The 17,433-nt window shown below is 40.0% G+C and overlaps 1 protein-coding gene across 1 annotated transcript; it reads left to right on the top strand.

The window, feature by feature from the left end:
* The first annotated feature begins 6,012 nt into the window (after positions 1-6,012).
* HRG (histidine rich glycoprotein) lies at positions 6,013-16,298 on the top strand. The gene is made up of 7 exons (XM_010397292.4): positions 6,013-6,297; positions 8,052-8,159; positions 9,128-9,215; positions 9,715-9,881; positions 11,563-11,679; positions 13,189-13,275; positions 13,910-16,298. Exons 1-7 carry the CDS (start codon positions 6,100-6,102, stop codon positions 14,849-14,851), a joined length of 1,707 nt encoding a protein of 568 aa, XP_010395594.2. The 5' UTR covers positions 6,013-6,099; the 3' UTR covers positions 14,852-16,298.
* The last annotated feature ends 1,135 nt before the right edge of the window (positions 16,299-17,433 follow it).

Raw genomic sequence — 17,433 nt, 5'->3', positions numbered from 1 at the left:
GTCAAAGTATCCCGGCATTATGCAAGATGATTAAAATGTATTATTTTATTATTATAAATAAAATATAAAGTATTATTTTATTTTGAGTGAGGCCAAAATAATATTGAAATATTGCGTGGAGTTATATTCACAGACACTATGTTTGCTTTTTCAGTCTGCAAAACTCTTACAAACATAAATTTTATATAAAGAAGTAATTTAATTGCTTCAAAGACTAAAATAAGCCAAACAGTGATGTGTGAAACCTATCAACTGAGCCAAAAGTAATTCTATTTCAATCCCACATTATGAGAAATTTCAATATATTTTGGTTTCATTCATTTCAGAGTAGAAAAACTTTCAAAATCAGATCATTCTCAAAAAATCCTAAAATTCAAATTCTAACTAATTTTTATTGTGGTAGGAGCTCTAGGCTGTGTCAGCATTCCCTTTTTTATCAAGTCATTGAATTACAGCCTCTTGTTTTTCCCTCAGGAAGTTTCACCTTTGCCAGCTCAGGTTTCTCTAATACCCTCTCTAACCAGTGTGTTCTACTTCCCTGGACAGGAACCACTGTTCTGCCATATGCCAAAATGTGGGATACCAGGCACTGCTCCCTGCCCTCATGCAGAGCACCCATGACTGCCTTTAGTGAGTTGTGGAACAGAGCACTGGGGCAACAGCCTGTCACACTTCAGGGATTTTCAAAATGTTGGGTTTTCCCCTTTTCAGTTAATCACCACACTTACCACTTCTGCTGCACAGTCCTTTTTATTAACTGTTTGCATGTTGATGCTATTCTCACGGTGGCTCCATCAGTTTAATGATGCTACTGAGACTTTTACCAACATACACAACCAGATTCTCCCCCCAAAGGAGCACTGGGGAAGAAATCAGCTTCATTTACTGCTAATCACAGCCAAGAATACCCCATTTCACTCAGCTCTTTTTCTTGACTACGGCTCCTTACAACAGTAAATTGAACCGCCACAGTGAATGAATATAAATGGAGCTGGTGTGAACATAAGCGGGGGGAGTTATAGGGGACACTGGCAAATCCGGATCCACAGTTTTGAGCATTCCATTTGGACACTGTAGAAATCATATTTGAATCAATGTTTTCCCTAACTTGGATCTGGGATTTGGGTTCAATGACTTCTCTGATTTAAAAATAAACAGCAGATATACAGTTTATCTGAGCAGTAACTGCACCTCTAGTACAGATCAACAAAGCACCAGCGGTCAGTGCAGAGTCATGAGCATTTCCTTTATTTGCTGTGGCCACTCCAGCACAGAGTCCATACCCAGTTTCAGAGTCACCTGGGCCACTGCCAGTGTTTACCATAATAGAGTCCTGGTACTGATGTCCTAGATTAAATTCTTGAATTACAAGTAGGAGACTGAGGCTGTATTGTTTCTGTGTTTCCTTTGTCCCCAGGACACACCTGGATACTGCAGCACTCCCATATGGCATTGATATTATTAACAGCTGGTAGCATTTAGTCATCAAGACTTCAAATCCTGCTGCTGATTCAGCACCTTTATGCCAATCTGTGAGTGGGCCAGCACTGCAGCATTCTCCCTCCAGCACACCCACATGGGCAGTCTGGTCTCCACATAGTGACTCTCTGAGACAGGACTGCAGCAAATCCTCTTAAACACCTGCCCAGGTAGTGCTGAACCTCTCCATCTTCTGGCCTGGTCTCAGCTTCCAGCCAATGTGAGCAAAGCAGCTGGGCAGTAACACACCTTGTGTCCCTCTAGTCCTCCCAGGACTCTGAACTGTTAAGTACTGCTCCTCCTTATCTGGCAGAAAACAGGCCAGTGACATAAAGAAGCCTTCATCCAGTCACTAGAGATGAGAAGCAGATGGATTTGGGCAGACAATTCCCAATTCACTTTTCAATTTTGCTTTACAGTTTTTCAACACTTCTTGATCTTATATCATCCATTAATAACTTGTTATCTGGGCAATGTTCTGCTAAAATTTGGTCTGACATTTATTTGAAAAAAACATTCCAATTTCACACGAACAATGTTTTTTATTCAGGCACAGATAAATGATAGTCAATGACCTCCAGGACTGCCGACCTGTTTATCTGATATTTTCAAGCCTTTACTTCAGCATATAGGTGAGGCACCATGAATGCAAAAAAAGGGACAGTAACATTCAAAGGAAACAGAAGATTTTAAAAAGCAAGACCGATACATCAAAGTTTTTAAGATAGGTTTTAAAAACAAGATTTTTACAAAAGAAACTAAATATAAATTCTATTTGTCTGATTTCAGAACCTACCTATTGCAGACACTTCAAAGTTAAGCATTTTCTTCTGCATCTCTGAGATGTAGAACTCCCTCTGACTCCATTCTCAACATCAAATTCTCAACCTCACCTTTTCCCCCAGCCTCTCAAGGCCCTCTGCAAAAAGGTCAGTCTTTCAACATATCCTTACAGTCATCTTTACAATTAAACTGTTTTTTTCTAAAAAGCAATTTGCAGCCAAAGACACTGAGGACAAGACAAGGAATACTGACACCATTTTTATTCCATTTATTAGTCCTTGAGGCCTCCTAAGCAATGAGACTTCTGTAACTACATTGTCAACCTGCTCACTTGACAGTTTGCCTCCTCCAAATAGCTTTTGAACTTAAGGTCTCTTTGACTGAAATTTGATAGACAAGGTGATGAAACTTCTACAAGTTTGATAAAACCTGGTGACTGGTAAAGAAAAATAAGCTGCAGGCAGAGAGGGGAAGCTATAGCTGCAGCTGCTGCTCTGAAAACCATAACCAAAGCAAATTTGTCTAACATTGCATTTGCATTGGGGGCATCCTGTTTATACCCAGCAGATAAAAATAAGACATGTCACATTTACGTATTTTTCCATCCTACTTGGGGGAATTTCTGTTAAGTGCAGAGCCACCCCAAGAACTGCAAATCTTTTCTGGTTTTTGCATCAAGGCCACCAAGCTCTGAAACTCTGGGGAATTTCAGACCGAAAAAAAGTAAAGAGAAGCCAGTTCAGAATTCAGCTCTAAGCAACTGGAGTCACACATGTATGTGTTAGTTGGGCTCTGGCTTGGGAGCAGGAACAAGAGCAACTGCAGAGCAGCACAGTATGAGATGGGAAAGGCCTTGCTGCCAGCACAGGTGACCAAGGTGTGCCATGGGGTGACACCAGCCTGGGCATGAAGCGCTCCTACAGAAGGCAGAGAACAGTCTGCTCAAACCAGGGATATCTGTAAATAGTTATGGCTATACTTTAGGGAAGGAGGAATTGGTTATTGCATATCATCTCCTTTATGTGTCATCTCTCCTTTTCGTATCCCTCTAGGTTAAAGTTATATTTATTAAGCATTTCATATGGAAGATAAGCCTCTTTTTGATGTGTTCTCCCAGTGCTCTGGAGAGGTTAGGATGGATGTTTATTACCATATCCTTAAAGTTTGAATGTGGATCACCTCTTACTGTTGCAAATCAAGCCTTGGTAAAAGTCATAAATGAGGTTTTGATATGCTACACAAGAGAAATGCCATGTTTGGATAAATATTTCTATTCCTTCCAGTAATCTGTTTATAGAGATAGGTTCATTAAAGCAACACACAAAACTTACAAGTAACAAATATAAAAACAAAATAAGTTTTTAAAAAAATCTCAAACTGAAGAAGTGATGAAAATACATTATCCTGACTTAAGTACAACCAATATTTAATTAACTGCTTTTACTGTGCCTGGAGTTTTTGTCAATGCTGTACTTTTATAATAGAGTCCAATCTTTCTTTTCCAAAGAAATCAAGGACAAAACTCTCTAGAGTGGGAACAGAATCTTACTTTACTTCTGCAGTCAATATTGAGGGAGTTGCACATTTTCCACTGTTTATTCATACTGTTTCAATTTCATACATAAAATATACATAAGCTACGGTCAAAAAAATGATGGGTGTCACAATGAACAAACCAGAACAAAAGAGGAAAAAAAGAACAATCTGCAAACAACAGACGGCTGAGGGAATTATGTTATAAATCACCTAATTCAATGCCTTTCACTGCCCATTTGAAAAAATTAACCAGTATTGTAATAAATGAATTGAGGTACAATTTGGAACACAGAAATGATTGGAATATTATTTTTAACTGATGAGATATACTTCAAATGTCTTTGATTATTTACACAACATTTATTTCACTGTTTTTTTTCCATCTTCTGGAAGAGATTCTGAGTAATTATAATGAAATATTATAAAACCAAACCAAAAGAAACACCCTATTTCATCAGAACAGTGGTACATCCAGCCCAGTATCCACCTCTCCCAGTGGCAAAAGACAATTGTGGTTAGAAGAAGCTTATGACCTGCCCCTCTCTGCGAACCATTCCCCTTGTACCTTTCCAGCACCCAGAATCATTGTACCAGGGACTTTAAAGGGTACTCTTCTGCTTAGTCCTTCTAGTATCCATGTAAGGACCCGCTGTCCATGGACTTTTCTAAGCAATTTATGCCCCCAGTGACAATGTGTGCATCCAGATCTTTCAGTGGCAACAAGTTCCACAAGCTCCTCAAGTAGCAGGACTATTTTTAACCATTTTAAACTCACTCATGACAGTTTTTAGTGCCCCTGGCATTGTAAGATGCTACATGTAGCTTATCTACTACCAGAGAACTGTTAAATGTGTCCTGAACTAACCATGAACAAAATCTACTGCTTCAGATCAATGCATTTTAAAATACGATTTTGTAGACATCAGACATGCTAAGAGGTGGAATTTTTTAAAATAAAGATTAATGAAATGAGGTAATTGTTAAAGATGATTATTCGCTTTATTTCTGAAGGTTTCTCAAAAAAGTAAGTAAAAAAACCCAAACCCTTGAAGGTCAAACACGTAAACCCAAGTCATAGAGTCATAGAGTCATAGAATGGTTTGGGTTGGATGGGACTTCAAAGATCATCTAGCTTCCAGCCCCCAAGTCAATTATACAGCCAGCACCTTTTTCTGTGAGAAGCTAATCCAATCTTCACATCAGCCAGGATTTGGAAAATTCCTCATCTGACTCTGACCTTCTCATTTTGGACTCACTTTGCATTTTTGTATTTTCTTATTCAGTGTTTGAATTTTGTATTCCATTTTCAGCCACTCCCTGACAAGCAATTACTGCCTTTTAAGAATGCCTTAAATGATCCTGAATAAAAGATTTTGAATACAATGAGACATCTCAGCCTTTCTGCTTAGGAGAGGATATTGGCATATCCTTGAAAGGTATAAATCTTACTAGGTACTGCATTATTTTATGAAATACAAAAAGAAAAATCACCAGCAATTTTCTAAAGAAGTCTATGAGAGCTACCACAGCCAAAAAGCACACAGAACTGCTCAGGTTGAGAATGCAAAGGCAGCTTTATGTCACTTCTTGCCATACCTAGATTACATGGGTATTGGGCCAGTCAGTCCCTTTCTAAGTACCAGTCTGAAATGATGTAAAACTGATAGAAATCTGCTCTAAATTTTCTTGAGCTGGAGGAATAGCAGGTACTCATATAGAAGCTGCAGACCACCAGCTTGCAGTGCCCCTTGAGCTCTATCCCTTTTCCACATCTGAGTGGATGCTTTGTTTCCCTTTCACTAGTTGCCTGCTGGTTAAGGAACTGTGAAAACAGGGATATGGATATAGCCATAATTTGACCACAAATATTTAGGCATATTTTCAGTTCAACTGTTTTAATAGTAAACAGCAGACCAAGATTGTGTAACATCTGCACACATAAACTGGATCTTCTTACTGCCAGGCCCAGCCTTACACTGTTAGAAGTAAGAACTTTCCATGGTAAAGCACCATTGCGCAATGCCTGTTGAAAGAATCACAAACAGACCCTTTGATGGATAGTCCAGAAAGTGTTATAAAGCCTACTTTCCTCAAAATCTGCTCAATCACGATATAATCATTTACTTGCTGTTTGCAAATGTTAATCCAGGGTCAAGGTAATGGCTGTCTGACATGACACTTTAATTTATATAAAACCATGCCCTTTTAGCATTCATTTACAACTTTGGTGGGCTGCTCTGATTTAACAGCAGGCTGGCTTTATCGGGGCATGGGCACAAGTGACCTAACACTGCAAACAAAATGCTGCTTCTAGCTTCAGCTTTTTTTCTGACACTACTGCAGTGCTCTAATGCCCAAAACGAAACAAGCATTACCCCTGCAGACTGTAACACCATTGAAACAGATGCAGGAGTGGCCCTGGATTTGGTCAACAGACATCGCAGAGATGGCTATGTTTTTGGTTTATTCCGTGTTGCTGATGCACATGAACTACATTTAGTAAGTATCAACTTAAAGGCTGACTTACACAAGACTGTGCTTTTTAAATAATGAGCCAGGTCATGAAGAGCTTAGGTTTATTGCTTTCACTAGAACAATGTTGATGTAATCCAATGAATCAGCTGTGATTTACACTGCCTCAGTATTCATTTGTGCATGATTTATTGCATGTATGCTCGATTTCAAACAATGCTGAATGGCCTCTCTTCTCTTGGTCGGCAGGATGTTTGCTTAAGAGATGCTCTGAACAGCTTTATACAACTCTGGAAATTAATCTGTCCTGTCTGCTGTCTGGTTCAGATGTTATACTCAAAATTTACATTCAGAAGGTTTCTTTAATCCATGAATGTCTAAGATTAATTAGACCAATGTATCCTGTAAGATTGGTATTTTGTTATTATCTTTATTTTGGAGATAGCCGGATAAACTGGTGGAAAGGAAAAAAGGCAGAGGAAGTCGAAGGAGTTACTACTCTGCAAAACAGGGGAAAGACTGGATAGAGAATCCCTATCAGTCATTTCCTATTTCTTTCCTATTTCTGTTTCCTAGAGAGGATAGCCAATGACTCCCTAAATGCCAAAACAAATCAGTTGCAGAAAAAACAATAGAATAAAAATGTCTTTAACTAGTACATGAAAGAGACCAAGGACAGGCAGATTTACTAAGCCCTATTTCAAAATTAGAGGCAATGCTAAGATATACAAATATTGCAAAATCAGTGTTTAACATGGCACTGGTGGACTCGCGCTAATGAAAATACTACACTAATCTGCAGCAATTCTTTGACAAGGTCTCATCTATACAGAAACACTCTGAAAAAGGAACCTGAATAGATGGAGCTTCATAAAACCTGAGGACACTTATTCACAGTGAAGTGAAAGATTTGTATGATTTTATCTAAATGACAAAATAAAATACGTATGTGTCTATTCTGAATGTCCATACAAGGGCTGAATAAAGTTTAACTAATTCATTCTAAAACTGTTTCTGTGGGCCACAGAAAATTCTTAGCACCACATCCCATTACACTGGCATATAAATTCAAATTTTAATTTTCCTAATCCTATTTGCTCAGGAGACAGAATACACTAGAAGAGTTTCAGAGTTAAGGCTTCTGATTTTGTTGGGATTATTAGAGTTTTGTTGCATAACTCCCTAAATAAACTGAGCAGGAAGCAAAGTTCTGAAAGAGTATCTGGTCACTAAGGTAATATGAAATAGATGTAGGTACATAATTGGCTGCCTAGACAACTGATGTCCTCATAGAACAGAATATTCTATGGGAAAATCAGAAAGAGGGAATGGCAATCTTTTAACACTGGTATTTTCTCTACTTGTTGGATATCAGATTAACAACAGACACTTCTCACAAGTTATAAACAAAAGGATAGGAGGCAACAGTTGTATGTTGCAGGAAGGGAAATTCTGACTACATATACAGCTAAAAAAAAATCATGGAGAAAGTGGTTAAGTACTAGAATGGCTCAGAGAGGCTGTGGAATGTCTGTCTTGCTGATACACAGAATGCAGTTGAAACTTTGAAGTTCCAGCTTTGCCTTGAGCAAGTGGCTGGGCAAGATGACCTCCAAAGGTCCCTTCCAGCCTGAATCCTTTCTGTGCTTGTCAACTCTGAAAAATCTTAATAGAGAACTGGAGAAGCTTCATAAAGATTAAACATATCAACCTCAAAAAAAAGTTTCTTTCAGATCAAACTTCTTGTCTACAAACTATTTTTACTTGCACTTCTCTTCCAGGGAAATTCATCAGTCCTCTACCTAACTTTGGATGTGCTGGAAACGGAATGCTCTGTCCTATCCAGAAGACACTGGGAGTCTTGTGAATACAGTGACACCTATCCAATGGCAAGTAATGGCATCTGCACTGACTCATACACCAATAATTCATTAACTTGACCTTCATCTGAACTGCCCAGAAATTTGTGCCACAAAATCTCTCAGTGAAGACTGGGCTTTAATATGGCACATTCTAAACCCAAATCTATCTAATTCTAGAGTTGTTAAACATAAGCTAAAGGCTTGGGAAAGGGTTGACTCTTCTAGTAAGTGTAGCTTTATTTAACTAGTTGTCTCAAAGGAACTATACTCCACATTCCACTCCTTGTAGCAGAACTTATGTTTTAAGGGTGATTTGCTGACAACTAAAGGGCACTAGAAATTATTTTTTAAGCATGTTCCTAGTATATGAGCCAGAAATACCAGTGGTATATTTTGTCAGTTTTCTGTCACAGCATTTGTAGTATGACAATGTGAAATATTGGTAGTGTCAGTACATGAATGATATAGAGCAATACTTGTCCTTTCTTCTTGCACTCCAATGATGAGAACTCCCAGTCAAAAACTTTATTTAAATAGGAGAGTTGTGATACTATGACAAAGGACAAAGCAGGAAGACCAGGCAGAGAGAGGAAAAAGAATTTATTGGGTTTTTCTTAAGGGAGAAAAGGAATGGATAAAAAGGTCCATCCACTTTTGATAAAGATTCGTGTAACCTGGCATTCTAACCTTCCCTGCCATCCAGTATTATCTTACTCTAAGTAAGTATCAGGATGACTAAGAAGGCTGGTTCAGTTTTCCATTGTCTACTCAATCGTGCAAACTGAGAATTAAAATAAAGGCTCCTGTAGAGGGAGATCCCATTTTATCTGAAGACAAATTTTGAGTGGTACCTGATCAAACATTCCATTAATGACCACATCTGTTATTCTTAGAGGTACTGCACATTAAAAGGAGGTATAATTGCTATGATCGCCTACATCCAATTAAATCCAGGGAAAATAACATCATAATCATGTATTCTTTTTTCTTCTCAGGACTTTGGGCAATGTAAGATTATCACATATACAAACCATCTGCTGAAGAAACCTCAACTATATGGATTTAATTGTACATTAAGTCCAGGTAAAATAACCACTGTTGTAAGCCAACACATATCTCAAACCAGCCCTAGTACCAAAGTCTGTACACCACCAGTGTATGGTAACCGTAACAGATTCATTCATCTGCTTGCAATTCATATTTTAGACAATTCAAATGGAATGTTAAGAATGAGTAATAGAATTAAGGTTACCCTACTCCACTAAACCAGATGTCAGATGATATCACCATTTCAGTCCACCAAAATATGATAATGAATATCAGAACAAATGTAAACTCTGAAAGACTGCACATTTGGGGTGGTAAGATTCTAAGGGGATTTATAAGAATACTCATTTTCATGGGTTTGGGGGTTTTTCACGTTACAGGACAAACCCATATTTGTGGAGTGAGGGACAGGTATTTCACTTCCAAGGAAATGCTGCAATTAAATTTCTCACTATGAGTTCACATTACAGCTATGGGCACACTCCCAAGAGTATTAATATCCACTGTAATATTAGTAAATTATTTGTTTTCACAGTTCCACCTGACTTAGTAGAGTGCAAAGATTGTCCTGTGAAACTTGAAGCCTTAGAAGTTACTGAGCAACATAAAGATATCGCTGCAAAGGCCCTGAAGAAATTCAACAGTGAAGGTAACCACACAAACAACTTTGCTGTGGATAAAGTTGAAAGAATTTTAAAGATGGTAAGTCACATTTTCTCCTAGAATTACTTAGAAATGATACATTTTTGTGAGCAGCTCCAAAACTCGGTGCTCTGGTATAGAACTCAAACCCTTCTAGGATCAGATCAACCAGCATAAATCATCTGTTTAAAGTTGAAGGTCCTAGTTTTGCAAAGACTTGTTACCAACTTCAATTTAGGTGTGTGAAAGCAAAAGGATTTCTCATTTCTTAAAAACTATGACAGTGTGATGGCATTCAGAATTCAAAGCCTTCTTTGTGTACATATTTTAATTTTGAATGCCTATTTACCTATCATGACATACATGAGTTTATTTAGTACTGAGCAGACTTTGAGATGGACACTTGTGTATTATCACAGTCACACATTTTGTCAGTTGAAGACAGACAATTTTTTACTCCAAGAATATTTAGCACATGGATACAACACACAGTGGAACATGCTCAGCATCATTTTGGCTCTTGCTGCAGAGCAAAGCAGCACTCTGAGGACAGGAGGTGAATTTGTACTGTAACTCTTGAAGAACTTTTGGGTCTGGTAAATAACTCCATATCTAAGTGATGTCAACATGAAGACCTATCCTTTGGGTGATTTGAAGTATATTTTAGAACAAAACTTCTTGTAGGTAGATACTGGAGTCATTCACTTAAACAGCACAGGATCATTCTGCCAACACGTGTCAGCTCAGGACACCTCTATAATGAGGTCCCATGGCTCCCACCATAATACATGTTGATCTTGGAAACTGCCTAAATGATAGCATGCCAAACCCACCTCCCTGCAGCTTTTAATATTACTCAGAAACCTGACAGTGTTCCACACTGCAGCCCTGTACACGATGTATCCCTACTGCCATTTAGAAAGGGATTGTTTTCACATTGCCTGGGTTTGTGTGTTTCTCCCCAAACACTATTTCCACACTTCGCCCTCTTCAGCTACAGCAACACTTCAGATTGTACCACTGGATTTTAATGCTCAGAAACGATGAATTACAATAAAACACCAAACCATAAAGTATGTGCAGCACTTTTTACCAATTTAGTTAAACCAGTGAAACTCGTGTGCACACATGCTAAGGACACCTTCAACACAGATTTGAAATAAAAGTACTGCTATAGTTGGAAATTAAAATGAAACACCTCTTTATGGATTTTAATAGGATCACAAAGGTTTTCTCCCATGTTCCTATGGAGTAAGGCCTTCTCCATAACTAATGCCCTTGACAACAGAGAAAGCAACATTCTCACAGTAACTGGCAGAATTTCACCTCAAATTAACATCAGCACTGTAACACTATGTACTCCCATCACTGGAAAGGGGTGCTTGCCTTCCAATAGATCTCTCCACTTTCACAGGAGCAGCAGTTCAGTTTAGGGAGAAGACTCTAAGGACACTACTTCCTAAAAACACAGGCTGTAAAAGTAACAGATTTTATAACACACACATACTAAACAAAGAATTAAAGCAAGCATTCATGGAAGCTGTAAGGGTGTGAAGCAAGTAAGGTATAAATTATCTAATCTGCTTTCCTTGCTGAATGTGCATGAACATTTGAACAGGACAGGTAAGGAAAGCACAAGGTGGATGGGATTTTGACAATAAGATGAAGAATGGTTGCTTTGAAAATTACAGGACTTTAAATACACCTAGTTACCACTTCTTCTTTGACCTCTTGGTTTCAGACTGCCTCCCGTGAAGGTCACATTTTAGGATTCTCTATAAAAGAGACCAACTGCTCCAAATCTATGCAGCAAGCAGATCAAGCATTGGAATGTGATTTTCTGCATGACTGGCACGCTGTAAGTAAAGTCTTAGAATGAGAACTGATACAATGGGTGGTACCAGGAAGATTCTACCAATATATTTCCAAGTGTTTCTCATAAGCATGCACCCAAACTCAAAACTAAAAATCTAGCATGTCCAAGCCTAGATCCTAATTTTACAGCTGCTCCTTTGTCTTTTATAAGGAGACAGTCTGAACTCTCAAATCTTGAAGTAACTGGAGTCTGGCATATTAAAGGCCTAGAGCTTTTCAGGTTGTATCTGGCTTTTGCATTCAAACTGTGGCCAACCCCTAGCAAATCATTCATGCTATGTCCATAAAAACTTTTACACTAATATGAGTCATAGATCCTGGAAAAAAATATATGTCTTATGTCATCCCAGTGAGCTCAGGGTCACTTTTTTCTCCTCTGTAGCAGAGGAATGGAGAGTGGAATAATTTAACTCGTCTGCAGAAAACTATCCAAGTATTCTCCTCACCCCACTTTTCCACTACTATAATAGTCTACACCAAAGAAACAAGGTGTTTTAGCTAGGCAAGATTTCATAATTTCAGAATAAATTATTCCCCAGAAATATTGAAATAAATAAATAATGAAATAAAATCATGGAAAAAATCAAATGTAAAATTTTTGGTTTATGTACATCCATCACCTTCTCTAGCTTTTTATACTTCAGAAGACTGTAAAAGGTTGTGAATTAACTGGTAAGGGAGCCACGAGTTCACTAGAATGAAGCACAAGGCAGATGGCTGTGGGGGTTTGAATTCTGTTCTCAGTGTTGCTACTGATGCTGCTTGTGTGTAAAATGCCATTAACATTTGTAGTCACTGATCATAATGGGCTACTAATGAACAAATATCCAGATAAAGCACCCAGTACAGAGAGCATACAAAGAACCCATCACCTGAGTTCTGTGCTCTTTCACATGAGCAATTCCACACATGACTGGACAGCAGGAGAAAGTCACAGCAAACAGGGTGCTAAAGGAAGCGATGCAAAAAAATTACAACAAATTACCTTTTAAAAAATAAATGGAAGAAAGCTCTGCCTTGAGCTTTGTCTGAAGCAGCATAGCTACATAGTGCCAGGTTTTGAGAGCTTTGAGCAGAATTACAGAATAGTCCAATGCAAACAGATGTTTGACAAGCAAAGACAGGAAAAAACCAAGGAATAAAAATCAGGCACCCACGGGTACCTGTTCTGGAGGCATCAGTAGCAGTCCAATCTCTTAGCCATCAAACAGGAAGTAAGATGGGGAGTAGTAGCCCTTTAAATGCACATGGCCAAGTGCATCTAGAGTACATCACAGTCAAGAACCCTCAAAAACTGCACATATTTTAACCATTATTAATCACTGGCAAGCACTGGTCAGAAGGCTCAGGATCTGGCTAAGTTATGTGAACACACTTAGGTATCAAAGGAATAGCCTAACTTGTAAAACTTTGAATATTCAGTAGTTCATATTGACTCCATCACAAGAACTCAGATGTGCATTGTGGGTTTTTTCCCCTTTCTTTTGCTTAGCACACCGGATTCTGCAAAGCAAGAATTATCAGTGATGCAGATGAAACGGATGGAACAGATATAAGCTGTGAAATCTACCATCCCTGGGTAAGCACTCACCAATGGGCACATCTCTGGCTATATCCTCATGCAGGTTACAGCAACCTTGCTTAGTCCAGACTGGCAGATGATCGTAACATTTATGCCAATTTTCTATTGCCTGGGTGTGATGCAGCATGTCAGGACAGACTGACCTTAAAGTCCTAGGTCAATCAAAGGATGAAACAGAATTGAGCTGTCCCTACAACTCCTTCCAAGTGTGTCTTCTCTCAGTTCAATCACTTGACTAGGTGTAAGTGAGTAGAGATTGGCAAACAAGTTCAGAGAAATTTTAGAAAGCAAGAGGAGGGGAGATGATCTTTATCATAACATACTGGTATTCCAGTTTATATTACAGCAGCTACTCCAGTCCGGATTTATTTTGTTTTGATCTATCACAAATATTTGTCAGCTGGTTAAATAATTTCATTTTGACATAGTGTAGTGTTTCCAGCAGATTTTCAGTAACTTGGCATTTTATTATCTACTCCTTCTCTTCTATCATGAAAAAATGCAGTTTTCCTCAAAGATCATGAGAGCTATGAATGCAAACCTACTAACTCCCACCTCTCTCTCTCTCACCAATTTCTTCTGCCCTATCAACACCTGATTAATACTTCCTCCCCAATGTTTTCATAAACAGCACCATGGCTGTGGGCGAAGAGGCAAATATTCACGTCTGGGACATCCACACAGACATCCCCATTGTCATCATCATTTTGGTCACAGACATCAACGTAAGCATCACCACAGACATGAATGTCCCCCCTCTTCTCAGTCCAGACCTGAACACCCTGAGCATAACCCCAAATACAGCAAGGAAGATCAAGACAGCAATGAAGAACTTGCTATTTCTTCTCCCCCTCCTCCCCATGATGAACCAGATCGCTACCACCCTCCCCACCACCATGGACCACCCTGTCCTCCTCCTCATGGACCAGATCACCACCACCCTCCCCACCACCACGGACCACCCTGTCCTCCTCCTCATGGACCAGATCACCACCACCCTCCCCACCACCATGGACCACCCTGTCCTCCTCCTCATGGACCAGATCACCACCACCCTCCCCACCACCATGGACCACCCTGTCCTCCTCCTCATGGACCAGATCACCACCACCCTCCCCACCACCACGGACCACCCTGTCCTCCTCCTCATGGACCAGATCACCACCACCCTCCCCACCACCACGGACCACGCTGTCCCCCTCCTCCAGGACACCCTCCTCATCACTGTCATCACTATCACAGATATCATCACAACAAGACAAGCATATCAGGAAAGTATTTTCCATGCCACATAACAGGAACTGTCTATCGCATCCCAGTTCTCAATCAGCAGGATTCTCTCACACCTCCCACTGCAAACTTTCCTGAGCTATCCCAATGCAACCTTTACTTCTCCAGCACTGGTGAAGGTATTCTCTTCACTGGCTCAAGACTAAAGGAGGCAGCAGAAGCTCCAGGCTTTCCAGATCACCCTACACAATCAAAATCATGCCCCGGAAAACCCAAACTTGACCTTCCAAAAATTTTGTCTTTATTTCCACATAGCTTTGTAAAAGAAAATTCTCCTCTGTGACCTCAGAGAAAGATGTTCCTGGTTCAAGAGTTTTAGGGGCAATCACAGTCCTACAATTAAGGAAAACAGCACATGGAGAAGGGGGAAAAGCATTCCATTTCTAGGGAGGAGAATCACTGAAAAAAATCATTAAGAATTTCAACCTGCTTCTTCATCCTGGCTATCTCAGGCTCCACTGTAACTGAAAGGCTCAAAACTCTTAGTCCCTCAGGTAATGTGAATGGGTAAAAATCTCCCCAGAAAACAATGCTCCTTCAGTTCTAACAAAAAGGAAAATTCCCTAATGGTAAAAATTGCCATCTAAAATCTTTCATTTTTTCATCATTCATAATTATAACATACTTCTCCAAGGAATCTGACCTAGAGGAAATTTGACTGCTTTCCATAAAAAGTAATCCATGACACTACATTCATGCTTCATACAGATTTAAAGAAAATAAGAACATGCAAGCATTTTTTTCTTGACACAGTTGCCTGTTTTGTCTTTTGTTTTCTTTACTATACATAATTAGCTATTAGATAGTGAACTAGAAATTATATTAAACTATTAAGCTATTTAGGTATTAAACATCCATGAGGCAAACCCTTGCATAAATTGACTAATGGTGTTTGGGTTACCACTGTTATCTAGAAGAGGTCTGAAAACAGTTAATGATTTGCAGTCTCACTGCAGGGTGGCCTGCACAGGTGCTTCCATTGCTACAGCTGCTGGTGGTGATACACAGAAATATTGCAGTCAAGGACAGCTCTTCTCAAATAGTTCATAATTGCTCTCAGGGGAAGAGAAAAGCAGATGCATGTAATAACTCTTTCATATAAATGTTTTCTTTATTGCTGAACCTTCCTCACTGGAGGAGGAGCAGGAAAAAAGAACAGTGGTGCTGCTTCATACTCCAGGCTCCATCAAGGTTGAGTCCATTCAGACTGTCCAGGGGACAACAAGCTGTTTCAGAACTGCTATGTCATAAGCAAGAACATGGATTAATCTCAAAAAAAAATTAGTAAATTGGTCCTCCAAATAGCTTTTTAATGGCATAAAGTGAAATACAATGCAAAGGCTACATTGAAGAAAAAGAAACAAAATGAGGACTCAGTGTGACTGAGTGAGGGTTGAGTAATTTTTAAAAGTCTGTTATCATGTATGAACAGACTTATTTCTGGTGTAGTTTATTCACAGTCTCTAAAGTGCATTTTCTTTAATCAAAACTTGTAGCAAGCCCTGGGTGAGTGCCAGGCACTCACTAAAGCTGCTCTGTCACTGCCCTCCTCAGCCAGACAGGGGAGAGAAAATACAGCAGAAGGGTCGTGGGTCAAGGTAAGGACAGAGAGAGATCACTCACCAAATACTGTCACAGGTAAAATAGACTGGACTTGGGGAAATTGGTTTAATTTATTACTAATCAAACCAGAGTAAGAGAATGAGAAATAAAGTCAAATCTTTAAAACACCTTCTCCACCCCTTCCTTCTTCCCAAGGTTAAATTTACTCCTGATTTTCTCTACCTTCTCCCCCAGTTGGTGCAGGGGGGATAGGAATGGGAGTTGCAGTCAGCTCATCACATGTTGCTTCTGCCCCTCCTTTTTCCTCAGAAGGACTCCTTACACAGTCCCCTTGCTCCAGCCTGGGATCCCTCTCGCTGGAGGCAGTCCTTCATGAACTGCCCCAGTGTAGGTCCCTTCCATGATGTGCAATCCTTTAGGAACAAACTGTTCCAGCATGGGTGCCCTGCAGGGTCCCAAGTCCTGCAGGGTCCCAAGTCCTGCTCCAGTACAGGCTTCCACAGGCTCATAGCCTACACTGGGCACCCATCTGCTCTGGCGTGGGGTCCTCCACGAGCTGCAAGTGGATCCCTGCTCCACCACTAATCTCCAGGGCTGTAGGGGGACAGCTGCCTCACCATGGTCTGCTCCATAGGCTGCAGGAAAATCTCTGCTCTGCACCCACAGCACCTTCTCCCACACCTTCTTCACGGCCCACTGGGTTCTGCATAGCTGTTTTTCTCACATATTCTCACTCTTCTCTTTCCTGTTCTTTCCCAGTTGGTTTTTTTTTTTCCCCTTCTCCACTATGTTATCCCAGAAGCACTACCACCAGCACTGATGGGCGCAGTCTTGGCCAGAACTGGATCCACCTTGGAGCTGACTGGCCTTGGCTCTGTTAGACATGGAGAAGCTTCTAGCAGCTTCTCATGGAAGCCACTCCAGTAATCCCCTGCTATCAAAACCTTGCCACACAAACCCAATACAGCAAGACACAGATGGAACACAGGAGCCAAGGCAATCCCAAGGTGTTTACAGATCCAAAGCAAAGCTATTTGGTGCCAAACATGGGAAACAAGCACCAGATGCTCTCATCCAGGTCTAATCCTGGCTTGGCCAGACTCAGGCAACAGTATTTAATTCTTTGTTCTTGGGTGTCACATACCTGTAATGATAAAAAAGCACTATGATCACTGACTAATCCATAGTCCAGGCAGTCTCCACATGGCAGCAGAAATGGACTTTCCAACAGGACTGTGAAGAACAAGGTTTATCAAGTGTTCTTGAAGGGTTACATGACATTCAACCACATGCATCTGTCCA

The sequence above is a fragment of the Corvus cornix genome, chromosome 9 (genome assembly GCF_000738735.6).
Source record: "Corvus cornix cornix isolate S_Up_H32 chromosome 9, ASM73873v5, whole genome shotgun sequence".
NCBI classification, from domain to species: Eukaryota; Metazoa; Chordata; class Aves; order Passeriformes; family Corvidae; genus Corvus; species Corvus cornix.
This window is presented reverse-complemented; position numbering and strand designations above follow the sequence as displayed.

Bases quoted from the DNA above. Each gene is read 5' to 3' on its own strand.
- HRG (XM_010397292.4), top strand. From the start codon at position 6,100: ATGCTGCTTCTAGCTTCAGCTTTTTTTCTGACACTACTGCAGTGCTCT. The intron at 6,298-8,051 runs GTAAGTATCAAC...CTTCTCTTCCAG, and splicing joins ATGCACATGAACTACATTTA to GGAAATTCATCAGTCCTCTA. The intron at 13,276-13,909 runs GTAAGCACTCAC...TTTCATAAACAG, and splicing joins GTGAAATCTACCATCCCTGG to CACCATGGCTGTGGGCGAAG.